Consider the following 26,252-nt stretch of genomic DNA (forward strand, 5'->3'; position numbering starts at 1 on the left):
AGGAGGTGGTTCCCAATTCGGTCCGATTTTTACACCGATTATACCGACATGTATTTGTATGTACACCGATTTTGTGAAGGTTTCTGGACAATTTTTAGCCAGAGCTTTACTTTGAAAAATATTCTAAGACGTATTCTAAGTGCATGACACTTTTTGAAGTTGATCAATAGGTTACATATAGACAATAAATAGGTACCTATAATGTTAAAACACAAATAAACAACGATCGTATGTCCGTGGAAAAACCCATATCATATTTTGTATGCTGCACGCAGACTATTCTTTATAAACATGCAAACGATAATAATAATATATCTGTGGAAAAGACCAATATTCATGCCTACAGCTTTAAAATGCACCTACAAGCACGTTGACCCGGCGGGTCGTATAATTCCGACCGCAGTATAGTTTTAAGTAGTATAAGATTTTACATGCTTTTATTATAAACTAGCTGCCCCGGCGAACGTCGTACCGCCTAACAGTCGTTTCAAATTTTTTAAATATTTTTTCCGTAAGAACCATCCTCGTACTTCAAGGAATATTATATTTTAAAAAAATTAGCGAAATCGGTTCAGCAGTTCTCGAGATTTGCGATCAGCAACTCATTTAGCGATTCATTTTTATATATATAGATTATTATTTATTGCATAAAGAATATGTAGGTATGCCCCCGCCTTGTCCAGAGGACGCATTACGCAAAAATGCTCAACGCACCTTTGCGGCCCGACCTATTAAGGATTTTTAAAAACCTACGTGCGCGCGGACGAAGTCGCGTGCATCATCTAATAAAAATTTCAAAATGGGCGTCATACAAATTAAAGAGGGTGTTCGTAAACATATCTATACATCTGTACATATTATGTACGATGGTACAGAACCCTTCGTGTGTGAGTCCGATTCGCTCTTGACCCATTTGATTTCTTAAAATAGGTAATACAAAATAGTATATTAGGTATCAAACAATTAATAACTCAAAGATATTACTTCTTATACCTAGAAATTATTGAGTTTGCTTATCAAACTTATATTAATTCATATAAATATGTTATTTGCTCAATGTGTTTATTTAGTTTGATAACGCACGACACGACGCTTCTTAAAGTAGATACGTGTATACCTAAATAATAATATTTAATATCAATAAAAATATAATAGTTATCGTGATGGAAAAAGTACGAATCTTTTCAAGTGGCACAAAGTGGTGCATATTTTTTATTATTACAATATTTCTGGGTAAGTTTTCGATTTTTTTAGATAGATGGATAACTAAATTCTTTTCATAGAAGGTTTCATTCATTCAAGCTATTAATTTAAAGTCAACAAGTAAACTTTCTAAAACTAGTAAAAAATTTGATAGGTAATTGTCAATCTAATTTTTCAAGTGTTCGGCCTAGATTTTTTGGATATTATAAAAGTATAGCTAGAGTTCATGGGTAGTAAACACGCGACTCGTGTAACCATCCGTTCCCACTTGTCGTTTCTCGTTTGTACTAGAATATGAATTTTTAATCACATTACTGGGTAAAAAAAAGAACTGTTGCCAATTTTCACAAATTATATAGTTAGTTTAAGACAATTTTTTGTATTGAATAAAACATAAATTCAACCAAAAATTTATACCAAAATAAACTATGTTCTTTAATAAATCTATTTGTATAGTTTTGGTAACAATCCATTTATTTGATAAAGCATAAAAAAATTATAAACATCATTCAAATTTACTATAAATAGCCACGCAATGGCTTCGTTCGTATGGCCGAGCGTAAATTTGTAAACTTCCCCTTAACTACAATATCTATGCAAAATCACGTACCTAGATCAATTCTTCGATGCGCGTGATTAAAGAGCAAACCAACAAGCAAACATACCCTACCTACCTACTTCCGCAATTAGGTATAATAATATGTGATAATATACTTATACAACAGATGCATTTGTTTGTTAATGATAACAGGTTAGCGTTTGACCATGATCTCTACAGAGCGCAGACTAAAGTCTCCTGCACACATTGAGCCAATGCATTAGCAAGTGTTGGTCAGTGTGTAATACACGTTTAAAAAAAAAGTCGCGTTTTTTATGGTATGTTATAAGTATAAATTTATAATGTATGTATGTATAATGATCAATACTATCACCTGTCTTCGTTTTTGCTAGCGTTCTACTTGTATATTCATTTGCCTTTGCACCCTCTTATATAGTTTATTTTGTATTATTGTTTTTTGCATAGATTTTAGTGTGTGCAATAAAGATTTCTTAATGAGTAAATTAATTAATTCACTTTGCAGTACCATCAATATCTTCAAAACAGTATCGCACAGATTATGTGTACAATAGAAAAACTGATGCCTTTTACAAATTCCACATGGAGACGGAGCATCTCTTCCGAGCGCATGAAATTTGTGACATAGAAGGAGCTTCCCTAATGGTGCCAAGGACTGACGAGGACATATCACAGGCACACGCCTTGTTCAAACAATACCCCGACATAGGGGACAGGGCTTGGATAGGGAATGACGGTAACAAACATGAATCAGCTGAAGAAATTCCTCTCATCAACTGTAAGTACCTAATTTGACTTGATTCATCCCTTTTCTGATCACCGGCCCCCGATAAATCGTAAACGTTTGCACCCTTACGTAGGCTAGTCAAAATCCTACATACAGACAGTGCCCGAAGCCCATAGGATGCAGGGGGTTTGACAACTTGATTTAGAACGCTATTCTAACGCTAGATTATGGCTTTGCCGGAAGGGAGCTGTAAGTCTCATACCCGACCAGAGCTGAGCTATTTTTTTTTTTTTTTATTCAGGTACAAGTTAGCCCTTGACTGCAATCTCACCTGGTGGTAAGTGATGATGCAGTCTAAGATGATAGCGGGCTAACCTAGAAGGGGTATGGCAGTTTATATTAAACCCATACCCCTTTGGTTTCTACACGGCATCGTACCGGAACGCTAAATCGCTTGGCGGCACGGCTTTGCCGGTAGGGTGGTAACTAGCCACGGCCGAAGCCTCCCACCAGACCAGACCAGAAATTTAGAAATTATAAAATTCCAAACCCCTGCCAGGAATCGAACCCGGGACCTCCCACTAATAAGACCACAGCGCTCACCACTGCGCCAGGGAGGTCGTCAACTAATTAAGAAATTATAGTTTTGCCAATGCTAGGTCATTAATGAGGAGATCCGTAAAGAACTAGAGTAATCGACATAGCCAAATGGTTGCGAATCTGAAGTGGCAATGGGCAGGGCACATAGTTTGAAAAGTGATAGATTGGGGTCCTAAGGTGCTAGAATGGCGACTTTGTACCGAAAAGCGCAGCTTGGCAGACCTCCCACTAGGTGGACAGACGACATCAAACGCAGGGAGCCGCTGGATTTAGGCGTCGCAAGACCATGATGTGGGGAAGTCCCTACAAGAGACCTATTAGAGCTGTGGACGTCTATCGCTAGACGATGATGGCGATGATGAGTTTTGCCAATTTGAACCCGGACATTTAGTAGGTATAGTTAAAAGAAAGAAAGAAAGAAGAAAGACTGCACGGCACGGTAGTGCACACATCTGAGTGTTTTTGTGGCGTGTTTATAGAAAAATTGCGACTAGCTTTTGATGCAAAAGTTTTGCGGAATTGCTACTCGAATTCTGAAGCCGACCGTATATACAACTGCACTACGAAAAATGTAATTTTCAAATTACCGTAAATATGTTATTATTTTCAGTGGACGAAATACACGCAACTACCGCGGGCTACCGATGGATTGGTTCTCGTTGGGTTGAATCCGACGTGATCAAGAGAGACGGTGCAGTGCAACGTGCCGTCAGCCACCAGTTCCTGCCTTTCATCTGCAAGGTGGACGCCAGTGATGCAGTCGAAGACAAGCAGTGCAAGGTCTTTGGCAAAGGCAAGTGTCGCTTCGTTCGTGAATCGTGGGATGTATATATTAGGGTGACCGATCAATTCACAAAAAACAAATTAACAAAGTTACATTCCACAAACAACGTTTGACAAAATTATGAATCATTTATTCATCGTTATAAAACTTCTGGTTCTACTCGTGTTCTACATAGGTATTTATTCTGAGGTTCTACAAATAACCTGACAAAACAAATTACATAAAATATAATTTGAATTACACTTGATTTCTTCAAGACGGATTCAAAACATCACGAACATTTTATAACACACACAACCCCCCAATTTTTGGTGAAATAATAAATTTATAAATGATATTTTAACATAAATATTATGATCTTTCGGAATACGATATTTGTGATCTGACTAGTTTTTGAAACATTTTTGGTGAAATGATCATTTGTTATACGTTTTTTGCTAAGCATTAGTGAAGCGCTTCCTTCTTTACAGGTTACAAATACTTCGAAAACGTGGGTAGCTGTTACATGATTCCTCAAACAGCGTCTCCATGGAACGAAGCGTACGCAGAGTGCCGCGCGCAGGGCGCTCATCTCATAGTTCTCAACTCGGAACTAGAACACCAGGTTTTGTTTTTTTTTATTATCGACATAAAAACAATTCTTCTTTTTATATAAACGCGCGCGGGTTCATATGATACCCGCGGGAACTCTTTGATTTTCTGGTATAAAAAGTAGCCTATGTCCGTCCCCGGGATGCTAGTTATCGTATCTTTCATCAAACTGGCTAAAGGGGCGAGCCTTTAAAATGCCGTGACGGGTAACTCTTTAATTTTCTGGAATAAAAAGTAGCCTATGTCCTTTCCCGGGATGCAAAATATTTCCGTGCCAAACTTCATCAAAATTGGTCAAACGGATAAGCCGTGAAAAGCACAGACAGATAGATAGATACAATTTTGCATCAAAAATATTACTAAGTATGGATAAAAATTAATGTTTGTATGTTCGTTCGCGTAATAACCTTTACAAAGTTTTAACTCCAACTTCGTACAGTTGGTACAAGTGCTGGCGCGCACCACGGTAAATTTGCGTGCGTTTTTTTCCGAAAAATCTGCGAACTATAGAACTACATAAAAGCACAGAATATAGAAGCGCGCGCACTCCGGAATTAATTCCACACGGAATAACAAAAGAGATAACATAAAAAGAGCACGCGATTCATTCAAACAAGTTACAGAGAAATTGAAAGCGTTGCAACGCTTGTTGATTAATACCCATTGATGTTGGAAGTTGATGTTACAAAAAAAAATACAGGTTTTAACTGATGCCTAAATTGAAATTTTGACACTTTGTGTATTGGAAATCTGTCTGGTATAAAATAAAAAAGCGTCCAACCTTACATAACTGATTGTTCTCCACTACGCTCCGACCGCAGCTTCGATCAATCACCAACAGGCGTCCTACGCTTCTTTAAGATTTTTGTGGTACGGCCTTTAATTTTTTTGAGCTATTTTATGAGTACGAATTTTATTTAAAATGAGAAAGCAAACGTTCCTGTATCTACCTTTATTACTCTGTCTACGTACGGAACCCTTCCTGTACGAGGCCGACTCGCACATGACCGGTTTTTTTTCTTTGGTTCTGCTGCGAACAAAATAATAGTCAAAACGACACTTTTTCTTACCGATTCTGTATTAGACCAGGTATCTTTTCACAAAGGTGGTATACTTTATCTAAGCTTACAATATGTGTTCAGGTCATGTACAACTACACCAACGAAGAACCTCCTGTAACCAACTCTGTGGCAAACTGGTTCTTCTTTGCTGGCATTAGAGCTGAGAAGAAAACTGATGGCTCACCTGTTGTGTTTCAAACTATTTTTAGTAAGTCTTTTTATAAATTCAATGACTAGCTAACCCGTACTGGTCTTGCGCGGATGGAATATCCATATGAAAATGTTTACTTAGGGCTCCATCAGACGGACTACACACTTGAAGCCGATAAGTTGCACTGCATGTAGTTATGTGCGATTGTAACTGACTGCACTGGATGAATGAATGCACAGTTGATTTAGATTTTCAAATATTATCGATCGACTTAAACCAAAAATTTAACAATTAATTGCCGATTTTTATTAATTTGTGTTTTGTGAAGACGAATAAATGTTCAATTGTTCAATTAGTCGATTCATTCGATGTTTTTTTCGCAACAACCGCCTATCGCTAATATGAGTCTTTGCTGCCCGTAATAAAGTTTATTTATTTATTCCGCAGATCAAACGTTAGAGGAGGCGGGCTACAGCCAGTGGAGTGAGAACGAGCCCAACAACTCGCACGGCCGCGAGTACTGCGTCTCGTTGTTCAAGAACGACGCCAAGTACAACGACATCAACTGCGCTGACAAGCTCGGTTTTATTTGCGAGAAGGAAGTGCAAAACAAGAAATAAAATAAAAACTCGCATGCAAATTGTTGGCCAGAGGTCAATTACATAATTACATACAAACATTTGTGTTTGTATGTAATTGATATTATGACAAATTGGATTATGTACTGGATGGTCCATTCTGAATAAAAATTGTGTTCTATGAAGTAGTTTAAATTAATATGCCATTTGACGATGAAGTTATAAGCAAAAATCGGTTAAGAGCCGGACTCGCACACGAAGGGTACCATCATACAAGAAATAACATTTTTCTAATTTGCATGGTGGCCATTTTTGAAATTTTTATTATTTGTAGGTTTTACGGTACCTACCTATTACGGTTCACGAGACATAGGCCGCTGACAGACAGACGGACGGACGGATGGATAGCGGAGGCTTAGTAATACCTTCGAGTACGGAAGTCGGCACCCTAAAAACCAGTTGGAGTCACAATTTTTTTGTTCAAAATGTCTAGTGCGTCCATAATATAGAGGTCGTTGGGCACAACGAACTAAAGGGTTTCTGAAGTAGCTGCGTAGTGCAGGAGGGGTGATTGATGTACAGTACGTGGCAGAAAATAACGTACATCGACCTTTAGAATGAGATTTCGGTTTTGTAGAGCGTTGTCTCTGTCACTCATACCTATGTCACAGAATAATATATAATAGTACTAACGTACCTATGTGACGTTTTGTCGGTTTCAACGATACAGACAATGCTATACAAAACCGCTATCTCTTTCTTAAGGTCGATGAACATTATTTTCTGCCGCGTACAGTAACAGTAATGTGATCATCACCCCTCACTGCGCAGCATTCTTGAAATTCTTGGAATTCAGAAAACCAACTGTCATTATATTTATAAGAATTACGAAATAAATGAGCAAAACAAAATTTCCGAATGTAATTACAATTTATTACACAAAATTGCGTATTCAACAACTTTCGTTACAAATATCACTCTTATTAATAAGACAATTTACTATTTTTTATTTATTTAGTACTGACATACGCACGTTTCTGTAAGTAGAAGTAGCTACTAATATAATAAATTCATACGTAGTTTAATAAAACTAACACGTTTTATATTTTAATACTTGGTTCAATGGCTGATTCACACAGTGTGAGTGAATGCTAGTTAGTGTGTGATTTTATTAGTAACTGATTTCAATAAGTAGCCATACATTTTAGCTACTGGCATACGAGTTTTATGGTTAGGTTGAGTTAGATTAGATAATTTATCATTTAACTATTGTCTACCTATTGTCAAATCTGCTCACACTGAATAAATATGCCATAATGATATTTTCAGTTATTTATTAGTTCTGCCTTTACACTTTGATTAACGCCGTGCTCTACAGTGTGATCCACGCAAGGCGCTACGCTGGACACTACACCGCCAGATGCTACGATGTGCTCTACGCTAGGCGCTACGCCAGGGGATGCGTTTTGGGCTACCCTGGGTGCTACGCTAGGCTCTAAATCGACGATATTTTCATCTTCTTCTAGAGTCTTGTAGTTACCATCTCCATCAGCAATTTGGTTGGGTCTACGAATCTGAAAAAGAGAGAAAGTATGTTGTTGCTTTTTTAGAGCAAACAATAACAAAACTCGGACAGAATTAATTTTAATAAATAATTACATTAATTTGGCTAATCATCCAAAAATTAAAATTTATCATTTCTTTCTTGACTAAATAAGTAAGTCATACTTACACTCTTTTTTGTTTTTAAATCGTTCAACTTTTTCTTGTTTTTTCTCTCAAAGCAGTTGTACTACAACAATGTCAAAATGTTTATTAACATACTTCTCTTTAATTAAAAATAATTAAAAACAATTGTTACGACTGTGTCCGTGTTGATTCAGGTTTATTAAATATCGTGGCAACTATGGAACCATACTTTACCCATTAAATACTTTCCCTGGAAGTATGGATATGAATTTCGTGAAGCATACTGAGTATACCTACCCTCTATCATCCAATCCATATTTCCATACTAATATTGCTAATGACAAAGTGTGTCTATCCGTCTGTCTGCTAGCTTTTCGAGGTCCATCTGTTTTTGACGAAAGGTACAGAAATAGCTTGCATCCTGGAGACCGACTTGGCTGTTATTTTTTGTTCCAGAGTTCCCGCGAGATTTTCAAAAATCTTAAATCCACGCGGGCATCAACTAGCAATTTATAATTACCTTATATAGAATGAATCCAATCAGCAGAAGAATCAGAAAGCCAAATAACACCGACAAGACAATCACCCAGACAGGCACGGAGACTATGTTGAGCACCAATGTCGTTGTTATACTGAAATCAATCAATACATATAAAAAAAAGTCCTGACTTACTAACACACTGTCTCGTCAATACCCAGCTCAAACTCTTGGACCTAGAAGGCCGAAATATATATCCTTTAAAATACGTGGTTATAGTTGGTTAAGAGGAAAACATCGTGAGGAAATTTGCTTACCTGAGAGTTTTACATAGTTCTAAAATGTGTGTAAAGTCTGCCAATCCGCACTTTTTTTTTCTTTTTTTTAATTCGTTATAGGCGCACGCTTGACCACGATCACACCTGATGGAAAGTGATGATGTGGCCTAAGATGGGACGCGTTTGCCTAGAAGGTGCCTATTCACTCTTGTTTTAAAGATACCCGGATTATAATTGGCACTTGGCCAGCGTGGACTATGGCATATGGTATAAATCTTTTTTATTCTGAAAGGTAACCCATACTTAATAGTGAATCGGTGACGGGTTGATGATGATGATGATCCTTTCTATAAATCCAAATTCACTTTACGACTGTAGCGATTTTGGCTTTCCTTCGAGTTTTGTTCATTCATGGGATGGGATTGGTTAATTCATTGGATTTAGGGGTGGGTTAGTAGAGTACATCTAATAAGTGATTTAATTATATTTACATACTTTTTACTTATTAAATCTTCTTTTAATAGTTTTAGTGTTAGCTGTGAACGTACAGTCACACTTTCTCGTTGCAAAGCATTTCCTGTAACATAAATTTATTTTAGTGTGGAACCACTGCAAATGCATAAGTAATTAAAATAATTCGCACAAGTATGTAGGACTCACCTAACAAATCAGGTAAAACTTCAACATCTATTAACACTTCGATGATGTTATTCTTATGCAAGTCTCCGATATTGCACGCTGCGGTAAAAGTATCTTTACTTGGTTTCTCTTCATCAAAAGAGCAAGGTATCATACTGGAATCTCTTCGCATCTGAAATCAACACAAGAATGTACTATGGTAGAAAAGTCCCATTCACGGGCGATAGCCATTTTACGAGAGGAGTATCTACTGGCCGGTGCAGTGAAAGGTAACGAGGCAGAGAAAAACGAGGTAAGAAAGAGAGAGAAACTCCGTTATGTTCTCCGGCCCACGCGTTAACATAACATGCATACAACGTTAATTTTGAAAACCAAAACACTACACAAAGAATATACCTATATACAAAATTTCAAAAATATTTACTGAAAATTTACGAAGTTATAAGCCTGTTGACTTGAATCGTTGTTGTTGCAATAACATGGCCAAGCTAACGGATGTGAACGAACGGGACGGAAACGTGCGCGCTCCCGCTTTCGCGGCTCGAATCAGCTGGTGCAGCCGTGCACGCGGTAATTCAACTAAGTATCCAATTTTGCAAGATTTTAAAGTATTTTTGGTCGAAATATTCGTCGTAAAAATGATTGCAATCGATGTCTAAGGGGTTAAAATAGGGGGTTGAAATTTGTGTCATCCACGCGGACAAAGTCCCGAGCATAAGCTAGTTGTAAATATTGTTGGAATGCATATAAAGTATAATATGAATGTGAGAACGACAGTAGAGGAGTTGTACCTACCTATGTAGATATTGTCTGCGTATACATACTGCGCGGAAAATAAAAGATTGACTGACGAAAAAGCTGTACGGAAAATCTATAAATTGTTACTTACTATAACATTATTGGGATATTGCAGGTATTTTTTTTTCGGTAACAAGATATTACATGTTACGTCCGCCCAGTTCATTACTCCATTGTTCATTATCTGTAATAAGAAATAGAGAACATGCAAACAACAATCTATTAGGTATAATGTACCTACTCGTAGTGTTTTTATCATGTAATAGATGCCTACCTTCTCTACGTTTTTGTTTTCATTAGGACTTCTGGTAGAAATCGCTTAATGAGATAAGTTGTTCATGTGCATGTCCTTTCAATGTAACTTTTGGTACAAAATAAATAAATAAAAGATGCAGGATCTCCTTCCATCTTGTTTTGGAATATTTTTTTTTCATTATTGATGAAGAGTTAATTCTGGACTTTGATCCCCCTTGTAGCACAAAATATGCTTGTAGTAAATATGGCAGATAAATTTATCAAATCGATACCCCTGATCGGTTTCTACGAGACATCGTACCTGAATGCTAAATTTCTCAACGCCACGGCTATGCCAGTAGGTAAGTAAGAATAATAATAATGACGAGAACGTACAATGGACTTTTCAATGTAAAAAAATAGCAGTCAATGGCAACTGCCGACAGAAGTCAAAACTTAAAACTATGACCGAGTAAAATAACCCCTCATGAGCAGTTTATCAGATTCTCAATTCACCGAATTCACAACTTACCAGATTCTCAATTTAAAATTAAAGTTTCTCAATTTAGCATTCAAGTTTTTACTTTAAAAACTGTGTTAGGTATGTACATTACAGTGACGTGTTATGGCCAAAGTATAATATTACCGTGTAATGGTGTTGCAGTCGAGTCACGTTTTTAAGGTCACTGCTGGTGATTTCTACGGGTTCACTGGGTACAGAAATCCTGGAACAAAGAGCATCCATAGAATTACCTTTTCAAATTACCAAAACACCACAAAAATTTAAGCTGATGCCTGCGACTTCAACCGCGTGGATTTAGGTTTTTGAAAAATTCCCGTGGAAAGTTTGTGATTTTCCGGGGTAAAAAGTATCCAACGTTCATCGCTAGGATGCAAGACCTGTGTGTCAAATTTCAAAATTAGTTCAGCGAATGAGTCAAGAAAAAATATTAGTAAAAGTATTATGTCTCGCTAACGTCAATAGTAGTGGAGTGTCGAAACACTTCAGCGTTATAGTAAACTGGATCGTAACCTGATTTGTTTTAAATCTCAAGTTTGTCTACACATCTACAGCTAGCGCTCCAAGCGGAATCGTTGCGAAATTAAAAACAGTGGTATTGAATATTTGACTTCAGTTCGACGCTAAAAACATGAGATGCATATTGGTTTCCCATGGCGTTTCATAATACAATCTCGATAATATTGGTTAGTTATGTGCTTTTATATAAAAAGAAAACTTCTTAAGCATTGTGTGTCTTGCACTCTGTTTCGCTCACTCATAATACGCGCTGCCCAGGCAATGAGGTACGTAGAATCGGCATGTTCGATTATTCATTAAATATTAAGTTAAGTGAACAACCCTTAAAAAAGTTTGCTTCAAAAACTTACCCTATTAAGTGTATTCCAGTATCGTAACGCAATGCAAAGGAGTTTTTGAATGATTTTTTGTCTGTTTTATTGTTACAATCGTTGTAGACATCGTACAGGATATTTATGCTATTTATATCATCCTTCTTGCTAGTTAAGGAGGCCATTTCCAACTCGATGTTGTTAATATTCTGTAAACAAGTACTAAAATCATGATTTTTTGTAAAATAAAATGAAAGAAATGAAGCAATATAAGAGCGTAGTAAGCGTAATTTGTAACTGACTTCAAAAAGGAGGAGGTTCTCAATTTGACTGTATGTATTTTTTAAATGTTTGTTATGTATCTAAGGCACAACACAGACTTGTAGAGTGCTAAGGTGCAGCGTCGTTTATGATAATAGAAAAGTGCAAGTAAAACAAAATGCATGTGTGTATTGTGGAACATGCTATAGTGTCGGAATAAAACGTGAGTACATTGAGTGTGTTCTACAAAATTTGTGTGGTGTTGCTGCTTCTTCCAAAGTGGGAGGGTGGCGGTGCATATAACACGCTGCACGTTGTACCATACGGATTTATCTGTATTGGAAGATTACAGAGAATTAAGCTTGTGGTTCCGTACGTACGTATATCATGGTCTCCCACAAAGTAACGCCTGCTTCTATCCAACAGTATGTCAAGTTCCTAACCGATTTGCCATTGTGACGCAGCGGGTGCGTCGGTCGTCGTCGTCGCACGCTGGTTGGTGTCGAGTGTGCAGCCGGGCGAAGAGCGCAGCACGCGCACTCCTCACCAATGTTGCGTACAAGCGAGAAATCCTCCATTGCATAAAAATGTCAAAGCTTTTTACCCAATCGCCGTTACGACGCAGCGGGTGCGTCGACCTGCACACGAGGTGGGAGGTGTCGAGCTCGCAGCCAGGGGGAGGGCGCAGCACGCGCACTGCTTGCACGGTCACCACAACACACGGGGTATATGCAGTTTCGCCAGTATTGCGTACGACAAGCGAGAAATACTCCTTATCTGACGAGCCCACAGTGTACGGGTCGCTGAAAAATTATAGAATAGAATAGAAAACGTTTTCATTTTCAAAAAATCTATTCAATTCAAATTTCTTTCAATAAAATAAATGTTTTTAATAAACTCTCACAAACTCTTATGAAGCTTTTGAAACATTAAATGAACCTACCACCAGCTCGAAATGTTTTTCCTACTAAAAATAACCAGTAAGAAACTCGGCGATTGTTCTTTTTAAAAACAAAATGTCTCCAAGTTTCACATATCACTGTAAAAAGCATAAGGTCTTCATTCAATTTAGAATCAGCAGTCAGTTTTATGCCGAGACAATTCGTTTATTTCGTGCTGTGGCTAATTGAATTACAACAGTACCATAGTCTACTGACGATTCTTGCTACATTCTAAATTATTATACTAGATATGCGACCCTGTGGCATGCCGCAATGTTGCACTGTATTGCAATAGGGCAAATGAAGCATAAACATTCACCTGATGGCAGTTCGAAGATCCACGTTCAAATTGGGCATGCAGTGGTCTTGCGCCTTACAATCAGACACCCACAGTACACCTCTCTTCGTCACATTGCTTCTCTCGCTCAAGAGCACTAGGTTTAGTTTACCGTCGTTCTCTGATCCGTTGAATAATTTCGCGGATACTATGTATGAAATCGGTATATCGTAATATCCATTCTGTAAAACATTATTATGTTTGTTAAAAGGTAGAATATAGGGATAATAAGAACAATAATAATCTGCCACAGAGTGGCATTCAAAATAATTTATTGGTACGTTAAAGATAAGCGAGATTTTTTATTTAAGTACAAATATTAACAAGAATTTCCAAGAGAGTTATTTTCCGACAAGTTAACCACTGAATTGATTAGTACATTTTGCTTTTTTTTATTTACAGACTAGCGTTTGGCTGCAATCAGACCTGGTGGCTAGTGATGATGCAGCCTAAGATGGAGCGCGCTTGCCTAGAAGATGCCTATTCACTCATGACTTGAAGGTACCCATATTATAATTGGAGAGGAAAACTGATGCTGGAAGGGATGTTAGCGGTTCGAATCTCAAATGAGAAGGCAATGCGTTTCGTACATATCCGTGGAATTTCAACGACGTACGCAGACCTTGGCGATGCCTTGCGGGACTTGCTCCAAACTTGCTTGCTTGCAGTTTAAAAGATCCCATTCTAAACGCTAACTTTTCATCGTTCAAGTACAATATCTCCGATATTACTTACGTCCGGTGTTAAAATTTTGCACGTTTTATTGACATTTTTAATGGTTGGATTTAACAGCAAATTGTACGTTATGGTCCCATCGCTAATTGGAGGCTCCAACGTTGCGTTCGGGTGCTCTATTTGTAATTTGACCTCGAGCTCTAGAAAAGAAAAAATGTAAATAACAGACGAAATTTTTAGGTTTTTAGTCCATCTCGACTAAAGGATATTTTACGCCGGGGCAGCAACTTGCGACAATGTGGCATGCTACAAATGAAAACATTAATTTTGCGGCCTTAAAGCAACATGCGGCATTCTAGTATTTTATGCGAGACAACACTGTGCTGTAGAATTGGAATATTACGTAACAATAGTCTGCTGACAATTCTCGATACTTTTTAAAGCCCTGTGATATGTAAAAAAAAGTTTGTCCTAGGAGTACTGCACAACAATAACTAGTGTAAACCGGTGAAATTTAGCACAGAGGTAGCTTGCATCCAGCTGTTCGATTGCGCAAAACCTGCATCAATCGTTATTACAATCGCAATTGTTGTGATTGGCTGAATTTATGGTACTCTTGTTGAAGGTATGCATTGTAGCCAATAGTGAGTGACCATCAACTAATTAGAGGTGATTGCGATGACATTGTAGCTGTTATTTTACCGCAATCGAATTGCTGGATTCTGGAGACGGACATTTCAGATTTCAGAGATTTTTCATCCCGGAAAATAGAAGGATTCTACTACTTTTATATAAAACCTTAATGCGTGTAGATCATCAGCTAGTAGCGAATAAAACTTACTTGCAGTAATAGATTTTGTCACAGCAGGATACATGACGTCAACAACTATTGTAAAGTCAACATAACTTGACTCTTTCCGACCAACCTGAAACATTTTATACCAGTTTTAATTAACTGATTAATCATCATGATCAACCCAACGCCGGCTCACTACTGAGCACGGGTTAGATTGACATCTATTTTCATTCGGACATAATACGAAACCCTAATAAGAAAAAGATTTAGCTTATTACCTGCGAGTTCGGCAAAATTGTATCCACGTTAATGGTGATACCAGGAATGGGTGTAATGACGTACACCCTGTTCTCGAACGGTGCACCCACTGACAATCCTGCACCAAACAGTTTATTTATTAACGTTGGCCCATACAGGACTATCTGTATCTATCACCTCGTCCAAATGGAAATAGGATGGCTTTGACAACTCCTACTCAGTTCATCATCGTCATCTACTCATTACACTGGCTCACTACAAAGAATGGAATTCCTCTCAAAATGAAAAGGATTTAGGTTATATATAGTCCATGACACTCGCCAAGCTGCGGATTGGCAGTTTTAACACACCTTTGAGAAGTATAGAAAACTCTCAGAAGAACATTGTGGAGAACTTTCGTCATTTAAAATGCACAACTCTGAAAAGTTAGAGGTGCATGCCCGGAATCGAAATTCGCGCCCTGAACCCTCCGAATAGCGGTTAACATCTTAACCAGTAGGATTTCTCCACTTTTTTTTTTTGTCAAAATCACAAAAGAAAGTTACGTGGATTTATATCCTTTCCTGAACCATACGTAATTATTCTAAATTTACATAATATTTCTAAACATTAATCATCATCATGATCAACCCGTTACCGGCCCACTACTGAGCCGGGTCTCCTCTAAAATTATACCTAGTAAATGTTAAACGTTGCAGTATCTACTAGTATAGGTACAGTATAACTGGTCAGATAAATGCTAAATAATTGTTTTTTTTTTTTTAATAATGAAGAATGTATCAAATGTATTACCATTTAATCCATTGCCTGAGTAATCAGGTAACGGTAGAAGACTAAAGCCGAAAGACTTGGCGGCTCTGTCGATCCTCTGTACCCAAGTGCGGTCGCTCAATAATCCGGCGCCGGAGTAGATGTACACGGCTCCTTTGCCTTCGTCTTCGAATGGCGCACCGATCGCCACTTCTAAAACGTTAACAACAGCATTTTAACGAGATAGTGCGGCTAATTCTGTTGTATCTATACAATCTTCAGGCTGGTCTTACATGGGCAGCAAGCTGCGACTGTATAGTGAACTACGGTCTTCTATTCGCATACATACATGGAACCGCTCGAGCAGTTGCAACTGCTACGTACGGTCAGCAGCACGATGAGATTTCATCGTGTGGTCAAGCAGTTGCCAGACATAATCTGACTTCTCGAGCAGTCGACTGCTCTTGCACAGCTCTCCGCCCGTATCCCACATCTGTGTCGCACGCGCCTTACGCCCGCATGTATATTTTAGCAGTTGAAACCGACTGCTGCAGCAGTTATCAATGGCAGCTTCAAGCTGTTCACAATGACTGCCCATGTAAGGCCGGCTTTACACTAAACTAAAATGAAAGGATACCAATAGTTTTAGACATGTCAATTGCAAAAGTGCAGAAGTGTGTTCGCAAAAACAGGTGCACTCTCTGTTCCTTGACTCTCATAGTTCGTTTCGATGGCAATCGACGCGTCCGAGGCACGAGAATGTCTCCCACTTCTCTTCTTCTTCTGTTTGAGAACCTTAGGTACGTAACTCAGGCATATAGGTTTCCTTACCATGTTTGCATTACCGTTAAAGTTATGGGCATACATAAATCTGAAAGTTATATGCATGCCCCTGTCCGCTCAAATAGCTGAATTATAGAATAGTGGCTAGCTTACTGATTCGGTGGTCACTAGGACATGGTGGACAATTCCATCCATTCTAATCCATCGCTCTTACTTCCAGTAACTGCGATAATGCATCGAAAGAATTTACCTACCGTCTTTTAGATCGCCATCCATATCTCCTACGCTTGCTATGGCATGGCCAAAGTAACCTGCATCTTTCTCCCCTTTGATGACCCGCTTTAAAATAAACCTCTGAAATTATACAAATTATAATATATACTAATCTAAAGCAGCAGTTATTAAATAGAAAATTATAGTATCGACCTTAACGGGCTCTAAGTAAAAAGGACGAAAATATAGCCTCCTAATTTTTGAACGGAAGGATTTGAGAAGGCTTATATTCGGCGTTATTCAGGATAATGGTTTTTGGCGCATCACGAACTTCACGAACTTTTGAGGAACCGAATATTTTCAAGATCATTAAACTGTCAAGAATGCGATGGACAGAACATGTGCAACGCATGGACGACACAAGAGCCCCGAAAAAGTTGTTGGACAGAAAACCAGAGGGACGCAGAGGCCGAGGAAGACCTAGAGGTCGGTGGATAGACTAGATATGGGAAAGAAGGAAGCAGTCAGTGGACAGTGGACAGATCACGCTTGTAGTAGGAGCAATGGCCGATGAAATCGAAAAGCCGAAAGTGAAGACTGCGTACGAGTAAGCGCCCCTGGATGAAGAAGGCTGAGGACAGGGAGTAATAGCACTCGTCATGGAAGGGCTATGTTCAACAGTGTATACAGATTGATATGATGATCACTATAATTAAGTATCAAAACGCTGCAGTCCTCGGTGAGCCTTCGCTTGGTTTAACAAACCTATAAGGATATTATGGGGAACTCTCAGGAATGCAGGTTTCCTCACGATATTTTCCTTCACTCTTGATTCAAGTGATATTTGATTGCTTAAAACACACATAGCTCCGAAATGTTAGAGGTGCGTGCCCGAAATCGAACCTCCAACCTTCCGGACAGGAGAAGCTTTTACCGCTATATACCGGATCATCATCATCATCATCAGCCTGTAGATGTCCACTGACGCACCTAAAGAGCGCCACCATACCCGGTCCTCAGCCTTCTTCATCCAACGACTTCCCACCAGCCTCTTTATACCGTCAGTCCATCGTGCTGGAGGGCGTCCCACACTACGCTTGCTTATACGCGGATATACTGGATAGGTAGATCAAATGAATGGTTTGAATATGAGTTTCGTGCGTTACTTTAGTGGAGTCTTCGTCGTAGGGCACATACAGATAGACGGCTCCCCTGTCATAACCTTCGCGCACCATCGCAAATGTTGGTGCGCCGACCAACAGAGACGCGCGCTTGTGGCCCAACTGAGCCTTGCACAAGGTGGCACCAAACGTCGACCCCACCGAATCTTTATCACCGGGTACTTCGTACTTCTTTACCCGCTCTTCGAATATGAAGACCTATAATAAATCAACGATACACAGATAAAATTTTATTTGTCCACGTAATAATGATATATCTATATCCTATACCAATCCATACCATAATATTATAAATGCGAAAGTGTGTCTGTCTGTCTATCTGTCTGTTTGTCTCTCAGTCTGTATGCTAGATTTTTACGGCCCAACAGTTTAACCGATTTTGACGAAATTTGGTACAGAGATAGCTTGCATCCCGAGAAAGGACATAGGCTAGGTACTTATCTTTCTATCTTCATTTTGGTAAGTTCAGAATTTTTCTCTATCCACGGAAAGAAGTTAGTATAGTGCTCTCTCTGTTACGTAATCCCATACAAATGATTGTTTATTAATTTATTAATAGCCAAATACAATTAATTAATTAAAGTAATGAATGTATTGCGTGCGCGACAGTACCCATGTGCAGTTATCCCCGGCCTCCACGTTTCGTTCAGCGCTAGACTTGCGTGCCACGACCTATATAGAATAGAGTATAGCCCCGCCTCGTGCCCTGAATGTCACGGTTTTGTATAAATATTAAGGCTTCAAGAATGTTCTCTACCTTCCCGTGTCCATTGTCAGCGTACGTATAACTGACAGCATGGTCGCTTCCTGTTTCCGACAAAAAGTTGCCGCTCACTATACTGTATCCTGCAACGAAAAAAAAACTTTCAACCCGTCGGAAATATCTGAGAACCTGGCTCAATGACGTCATGCAACGCACTTGCGTTGGCATTGGTACAGGATAGGCGAAAACGGACGAGCTGCGGGGAAGCGTGGGGGAAAGCGCATTCCAGCGATGTGCTCAGATATTTATTTATATTTCAGATTATAGAGGTACCGACGTAGGTACCTACAGTAGGTAGGTATACGCGGCAGAAAATAATATTCGTACATCGACCTTTGGTAAAAGATAACGGTTTTGCAGAGCGTTATCTCCGTCGTTGAGACCGACAAAACTTCACATTTGTATGAGTGACAGAGACAACGCTCTACAAAGCATAAATCTCATTCTAAAGGTCGATGTACATTATTTTCTGCCGCGTACAGTACTTACTGCCACGTTCACACAGACACATCAGATTCTTTGCGGGAACTGTTTTTGTTGGATGTGATTTAGTGACAACAGTTTTTCAATGCACGTCCATACGAATCGATTGCAAGATCCGGCAAAAAAACGCATCTAAGCGTAAGTACAAGTTGGATCATTTGTTAGCTATTGGTATTTTTTGGTCAAAAATCTTCATTATTCTATAACTAGCTGATGCCCGCGTCTTCGTGAGCGTGGAATTAGGTTGTTAAAAATCCCGTGGGAACTCTTTGATTTTCCGGGATAAAAAGTAGCCTATGTCACTCTCCAGGTCTTAAACCTATGCAAAAAATCACGCCGATCCGTTGCTCCGTTGCGGCGTGATTGAAGGACAAGCCAACAAATAAACATACTTTCGCATTTATAATTATAGGGGTAGTGATATAATAGGGGTAGGGATTGGGTTTTGTCTGTCAAAAAAATCTTCATTGGCAGCCCGAAGTTGGTAAGTTGGCGATAACTGTTGACAATGATGGTGACGAAATCCTTATCATAGTAGGTACTTACCAAAATTAACAAAGTCAACAGCTGAATCCTTGAGACTGAAGGTTGGAAGAAACTTTGCGGAGGTAAAATTATTAGTTTCTTCGTACGTAATGATTGAATCTAAACAAAGGAAAACATATTTCTGTATAGAAAAAAACCGGCCAAGTGCGAGTAAGCCTCGCGCACCGAGGGTTCCCGTACTACAGTTGTATTTTTTCAACATTTTGCACGATAAATCAAAAACTATATTATGCATAAAAGTAAATAAAAAATTGTTTTAGAATACACAGGTGAAGACTTTTCATATGATACCCCACTTGGTATAATTATCTTACTTTTAATTAAGTACCTAATTGTTCATGAAACACATTTTTTTGTGATGTAATCAATCACGGTTTTCGGATTTATTCCTTAACTTGTGCTGCAAGGCCTACCTACCTACCAAATTTCAGACAGACAACAAAGTGAACCTATATGGGTTCCTTTTTTCCTATTTAAGGTACGGAACCCTAAAATTATCTAACAATCTACTTAATTACTTTGTTTATATTCAAAACGCTTTAATTTGATTGCTTGATTCCGTGGCGGCCAACATTTCGCATTTTTTTGTGGTTACTTTATCAGTATTTATCATTACTATCACCTGTCCTAGTTTTTGCTAGCGCTCTGGTTACACCTTGTATAGAATAGAATAGAATAGAATGTTTTTTTATTCATGCAAACTTTTTACAAGTGCTTATGAATAGTCAGGTAGTTTTAATTTACCACTTGCTATATATTGCTTGCTCGATGAAGGAAAACATTGGAGGAAACATGCATGCCTGAGACTTCTCCATAATGTCTCCAGCATCTCTCAAAGATGTGTGCCAATCCGCACTGGGCTAGCGTGGCAGACAATGGCCTAAACGGCCAATGTTCTCATTCTGACAGGAGACGCGTGCTCAGTAGTGGGGCGACGCTCGATTGATCATGGTGATGATGATGAATAAATAATTTAATCAGCTATATCTAATGTTATATTGTTTATATTTATTATTGATCTCCCTGGCGCAGAGGTGAGCACTGTGGTCTTATAAGTGGGAGGGACCGGGTTTGAATCCCGTCAGGGGCAAATTTGGAATTTATATTTTCTAAATGGTCTGTGGTCTGGACTGGTGGGAGGGATCAGCCGTGGCTAATTACCACTCTATCGGCAAAGTCATGCCGCAAACGATTTAGCGTTCCGGTACGATGCCGTGTGGAAACCGCGGGGTGATTACGCAGAACGTTGCAGTAGCGACAGCAACGCGACAGCAGTAGCAATGCGACAGTTCATTCTGTCTCTCTTCTTCTTCTTCTTCTTATTTTGCTTTGTGGCTATTGCTGTCTCTCTCTAGCCGCTGTTACGTGTGACGTTTGACAGAAATGATCGCGAGATTTACGCCTGTCGCGAGCCTCATACGTAATCACCCCGCCCGATCGTATGGGTTTAATGAAACTGTCATGCCCCTTCCAAGCTAGCCCGCTTCCATCTTAGACTGCATCATCACTTACCATCAGGTAAGAATGCAGTCAAGGGCCATCCTTGTATCAGAATAAATAAATAAAATCTTACTATATCGTATAACCGGGCTCGCAATCCAAATATTGTGATGATCATCAACGTCTACACTCCAGCCAAACGCGTTGTTGCCACCATCTGTAACATGAACCACAAGGTATTGGGAACCACAAGACAGATAGAAAGACAAAAATTAAAATTAAAATATAAAATTTTTAGTTATAAGTTTTTTCTACATGTAAATATATAGGTACCTATACCTTTCTTTTACTTGTGATGAAATATGAAAATTTCTGTCCATTAAATATATTTTAAACTGTACTAAGTATACAAATGACAATGCAAGTCCTTAAATAAATAAATTATTGCTGGGAATAAAAAAAAAGAATTTAGGCTCTAGTTAGGATATCGATAACTAGCTGACCCGACTCGGCTTCGCTTGAGTGGAATTTTTGAAAACGATTAGGAGGTGGAAGTTCCAAAAATCCTGAAACATGTACCTACTTCTTCATTTTTGCCCGAATAATGACGGGCTTTCATACAAGTTTTCATTTCCTATTTAACCCCGTTGATGATAGAATTTTTAAAATTCCTGAAACACTTATTTCTTCATTTTTAACCAAAACCTCAAATAAGTACCTATAAATTTTCACTGATATAACTTGAAAAATTGCGGACTTTCTTACAAAATTCAATCTATTATTTAACCTCCTTAGGGGTTGAATTTCCAAAAATCCGTTCTTGGTGGGCACCTACTTTATAAAAGGAACCTACCTACTGTAAAAATTTCATGTTTCTAACCCCAGCGGTTTAGGCTGCGCAGTCTGTCAGTCAGAACAAGGGTTTTTATCGCTACCCAGTACCCATATTATAAATGTAACAACAAACAAACACACTTTCGAATATATGATAGGGGTAGTGATAATGCTTTGTCCGATGTAAAGGTTTGCACTTACTAAAATATTGCCAGTCAGTATCTGCTATATCGGCCAGCTTATTCCAGTTTGGTGTGGTTTGCAAAGAAAGTATGTAACATCGGCCCCATGTTATCGTCGTCGTATTGGCTGAGGATAAAAAAATGAATCAAGATTAGTAAACTTAAAAAATATATGAATTACTTTATCCATACTATATACCTACTATTATACTTTGTACCTACTATAATATTATAAATGCGAAAGTGTGTCTGTCTGTCTGTCTGTCTGCTAGCTTTTCACGGCTGAATAGTTATACCTAACCGATTTTCATGAAATTTGGTGGTATTGAAATTTGGTGGTCAGAGTTAGCTTACATCCCGGGGAAGGACATAGGCTACTTTTTATCCCAGAAAATTAAAGGAGGAGGTCGGCAACATCTAGGATAGAATGTAGGTTTCGTAATAATAATCAAAAAGCAAAAGACTTACGGTGTAAAATACCAGGTCGTGTATTCCGTGGTGCACATATCTGGAACACGTAGAATTGAGTAAGCATAATATCTACTATTATCAAACACCGGTCAAGTTTTCGTGTGCGAGTCGGATTCACACACGAACAGTTCTGTACATCGTACAAGATATAACACTACCTACATACTTTCAACCTTTTTTAGGGTTCCGTACCTCAAAAGGAAAAACGGAACTCTTATAGGATCACTTTGTTGTCAGTATGTCTGTCTGTCTGTCTGTCAAGAAACCTACAGGGTACTTCCCGTTGACCTAGAATCATGAAATTTGGCAGGTAGGTAGATCTTTTAGCTGGCTTTAGGGGAAAAATCTGAAAACTGTGAATTTGTGGTTATATCACACAAAAAAATTAAATTGTGGTCATAAACTAATAATTAGTATTTTCAATTTTTGAAGTAAGATAACTATATTAAGTGTGGTATCATATGAAAGGTCTTCACCTGTACATTCTAAAACTGATTTTTATTTATTTTTATGCATCATAGTTTTTGAATTATCGTGGAAAATGTCGATAAAATACGATTGTGCTACGGAACCCTCAGTGCGCGAGTCTAATTCGCACTTGGCCGGTTTTTATTACTTGTTGTCAAAGTGGCAACGCACTATAAAAAGTTTCAACGCTCTACCTATACTGTCGGACGGACGGACAGCGGAGGCAGGGTGTATAGCGGAGGCTTAGGAATAGGGTCCGTTTATTTTTAATGTAGGTTCTTAGCTATTCAAGTCAAGAGTGGTTAGACATCTTCTAGGAAAGCGCGCACCATCCTTGGCTGCACTGAAATGCAGCCTAAGGATGGTGCAGTGGTTCGGCTTTGAGAGTTCACTCTCATAGCCAAATGGGACGGCAATTCTAAACACTGGGAAGAGATCTGCAGGCGAAGGAAAAGGACCGCCGGCTTTGATACTGGGGTGTACCTAATACTGCCGACTTACTTCTGCCGAGAATTTCTTGACAACTTTCTGAAAAGCCCAATAGGTAACTTTTTATTCTTTTAGGCCTGGATTCGAACCATGGATCTTAAACTAAATAAGCTAAATCCTAGCCACTATTAACAGCTAATGAGGCAGACTGTCATATAAATATAGAGTAGGGATCATTTACATACCACAAAGCTCCTAGGTCCAAAAGTTTTGATTGTCGCTCCAAGCCAGCCGTCTATTCCTAAAATATTTAATTACTTAACTGTCGCGTACTTATGCTTAATAAGTACGCGACAGCTCGAGATGGCATTCGGGTGGAGACACCCCGCACACCCGTACAGCCTCCGCGTTAGCCCAGTGCGGGACAGCGCGGGTGACGTGCGGGGTGCGTCCCCCGCCTCATACCCCGATTACCAACTAGACCTGTCGCGTACTATACCTACAACTTACTCGTACTTTAACCGACTTTTGATTTACGAAAACAGATGGCGGGCGTCACTAAAAAAGAGCTTTGAACTTGAACCTGCGCAGTGGGCGATTTAACGATCTAGTTGGTGGTAAGGGATCTTTCCGCTTTCAGTCAACCTTTTTTGCGTCGCGTAAGGCTTTGGAGGGAACTGTAATACAGTCAAATCATCAACATTCACATTACAGACTACAGCCATATCATTCAGAGGTCTTTTTATGTGACGGCAACCTACCTATTTACTTATATTTTAGGTAATTTGACCCCGACTTGCGTGCATTTAGGTTTTTGAAAATCCCGAGGGAACTCTTAGATTTTCAGCGATAAAAAGTAGCCTAAGTATATGTATGTTTATCTCCAGGATGAACACAACAATTCGTCAAAATCACGTAATTGATGATTTTCACAAAAATCATCAATTTATTAAGTGTTACCTTTTTTACCTTTTTCGAAAGGTAACAGAATACAGACAAACTCACATTTTTAATAAGTATCAAGTATGGATACGGATGATTTTATTATAGGTACCTACTTACCTAATGGAAAAATTTCAATTTTTGTTGGAAACAGTTGATATCTAAATAATGCTATTGACTTTTGAAGCAATAAATAGGTAGGTAGGTAAATAGTGAAACAACACCTGACGTTATCAGCGGGGATGGAATTTCTTTAGATTTATCCTTTTCAAGATTGAATTCAAAAATCTTTCCAGAATTAGTGGCTGCTGGAGCGCCTACCAAAAGCCTGAAAAAAATTGTTATCTTATTAGATAGCTACTTTAGATAGTCTCTTCGCTGCGATCTCGCTCTGGTGGCAGGTACAGTGCGACAAGGCTATCTTGGCGCGTGGTGAAAATCGGAACTAACGTTGCCGTCGAGTGTCCCCTTTGTTCTTGTTTGAAAATTCTAAGCATTTGTTCTCCAACAGCGCCCCCCTGTCAATGTCATTCAAGTGCCAAGAGAGCCTAGTCGCGGGCATCCTCTAGTCGTCAATATATGGCCATTATAGGGACTGGCACGCCACGGCCTTGCGCCACCGCCATCCGCGGCTCGTCTGATATCGTCTGTCCACCTCGTTTGGGGGATAGTGCGACGTCACCTGTCCAGCACCATGAGGTGCTAACGTCTGTCGATTCTTCGAACTAATTGTCCTGCTCCTTCCCATTGCCACTTCAGCTTTGCAATCCACTTTTTTCGGTGTTAGATTTCGCCTCTTTCTTGTTTAAAAGTTTAACTATAAGTATGATAAGTAGTTAAGCACATTTGTTTGTTTTTCCTGGATTTCTTTTTCAAACTTAGACATAGCCGTCTGTTGTAGGTAGGTACCTATCTTCCCACTTAATAAGTAAATAATATCTAAGTAGAATGTTTAGCGCTTACAAGTTAATTACGGCCTGCCCTGATAGATACCTACCTACCTGTTTTTCAGGGTTGAAAGTTTATAATTATTCTAGAAAAATATCTATCTAGTCATTATCCATTTGCCTGGAAAGGGACAGTAGAGAAATTACTTACGTTTTTGCGTCACAAGCCATGCTATAGCCGAAATAGGCATCTTGTTCCAATCCGGGTGAAGTTTTGGTTATCATCGATGGCTCATGAAAAAACCCGAGGATTGGTGAAATTGCCGCCGTAAAAAAGATCACAGTAAAACCTAGAAAAAATATTTCAGATTTTCATTTAGGAAGACCATCCGGCAAAAACGCGCTGATAATTTTGTTTTTTGATATCTTAGTAGGTGCCATTATCATGCGATAGGTATCTAAAAGTTAGTAGGTAACTAAGTAGGTATAAGTTACCTACTAGGTAGGGTTGAGATATTTACTTAATCAACTTTTTAGAAAAAAAAATAACTTACTGGTCATTATATTCACTTAGAATTAACATAACACTTAAAACACAACTAATTTAATACAAAATGACGACATATCTATTCATAAGCTACTTTCGGCTTGGTTTCAGGATAATGACTAATGCCTCAGTAGGTATTGTAATGTTGAGCATACCTAAATAGTTTTTCCGTTAAATAAATGAGGACAAAATATATGTACTTCCCGCAGACTATATAAGTACCTACCTAACTTAAATCATAACGTCATTATGAATGAAGTATTTTTAGAAGTAGAAAAAAAGCAAAACTAAGCGTTATCACTGGTGGCACCAACGTGCTCGTAAGAG

The 26,252-nt window shown here is 38.7% G+C and overlaps 2 protein-coding genes across 2 annotated transcripts; one reads left to right on the forward strand and one right to left on the reverse strand.

The window, feature by feature from the left end:
• Nucleotides 1-1,086: 1,086 nt before the first annotated feature.
• Nucleotides 1,087-6,453, forward strand: LOC117996365 (lymphocyte antigen 75-like). Its single transcript, XM_034984422.2, has 6 exons — nt 1,087-1,233; nt 2,286-2,558; nt 3,718-3,900; nt 4,362-4,495; nt 5,625-5,751; nt 6,142-6,453. The coding sequence occupies exons 1-6, from the start codon at nt 1,164-1,166 to the stop codon at nt 6,312-6,314; spliced, it is 960 nt and encodes a 319-aa protein (XP_034840313.1). The 5' UTR covers nt 1,087-1,163; the 3' UTR covers nt 6,315-6,453.
• Nucleotides 6,454-7,189: 736 nt separating this feature from the next.
• On the reverse strand, nt 7,190-26,036 carry LOC117996411 (integrin alpha-PS4-like). Its single transcript, XM_069509713.1, has 25 exons — nt 25,933-26,036; nt 25,590-25,728; nt 24,716-24,819; nt 23,795-23,850; nt 22,650-22,689; nt 22,201-22,308; nt 21,299-21,382; nt 19,726-19,824; nt 18,691-18,779; nt 17,919-18,131; nt 16,794-16,893; nt 15,799-15,969; nt 15,027-15,124; nt 14,794-14,878; nt 14,013-14,152; nt 13,260-13,459; nt 12,604-12,802; nt 11,778-11,947; nt 11,035-11,113; nt 10,246-10,338; nt 9,378-9,528; nt 9,213-9,294; nt 8,482-8,593; nt 8,005-8,064; nt 7,190-7,846 (listed from the first exon to the last, which is right to left on the reverse strand). Exons 1-25 carry the CDS (start codon nt 25,937-25,939, stop codon nt 7,598-7,600), a joined length of 2,928 nt encoding a protein of 975 aa, XP_069365814.1. The 5' UTR covers nt 25,940-26,036; the 3' UTR covers nt 7,190-7,597.
• Nucleotides 26,037-26,252: the final 216 nt, after the last annotated feature.

This window comes from Maniola hyperantus, chromosome 3 (assembly GCF_902806685.2).
Source record: "Maniola hyperantus chromosome 3, iAphHyp1.2, whole genome shotgun sequence".
In the NCBI taxonomy this organism is placed as follows: domain Eukaryota; kingdom Metazoa; phylum Arthropoda; class Insecta; order Lepidoptera; family Nymphalidae; genus Maniola; species Maniola hyperantus.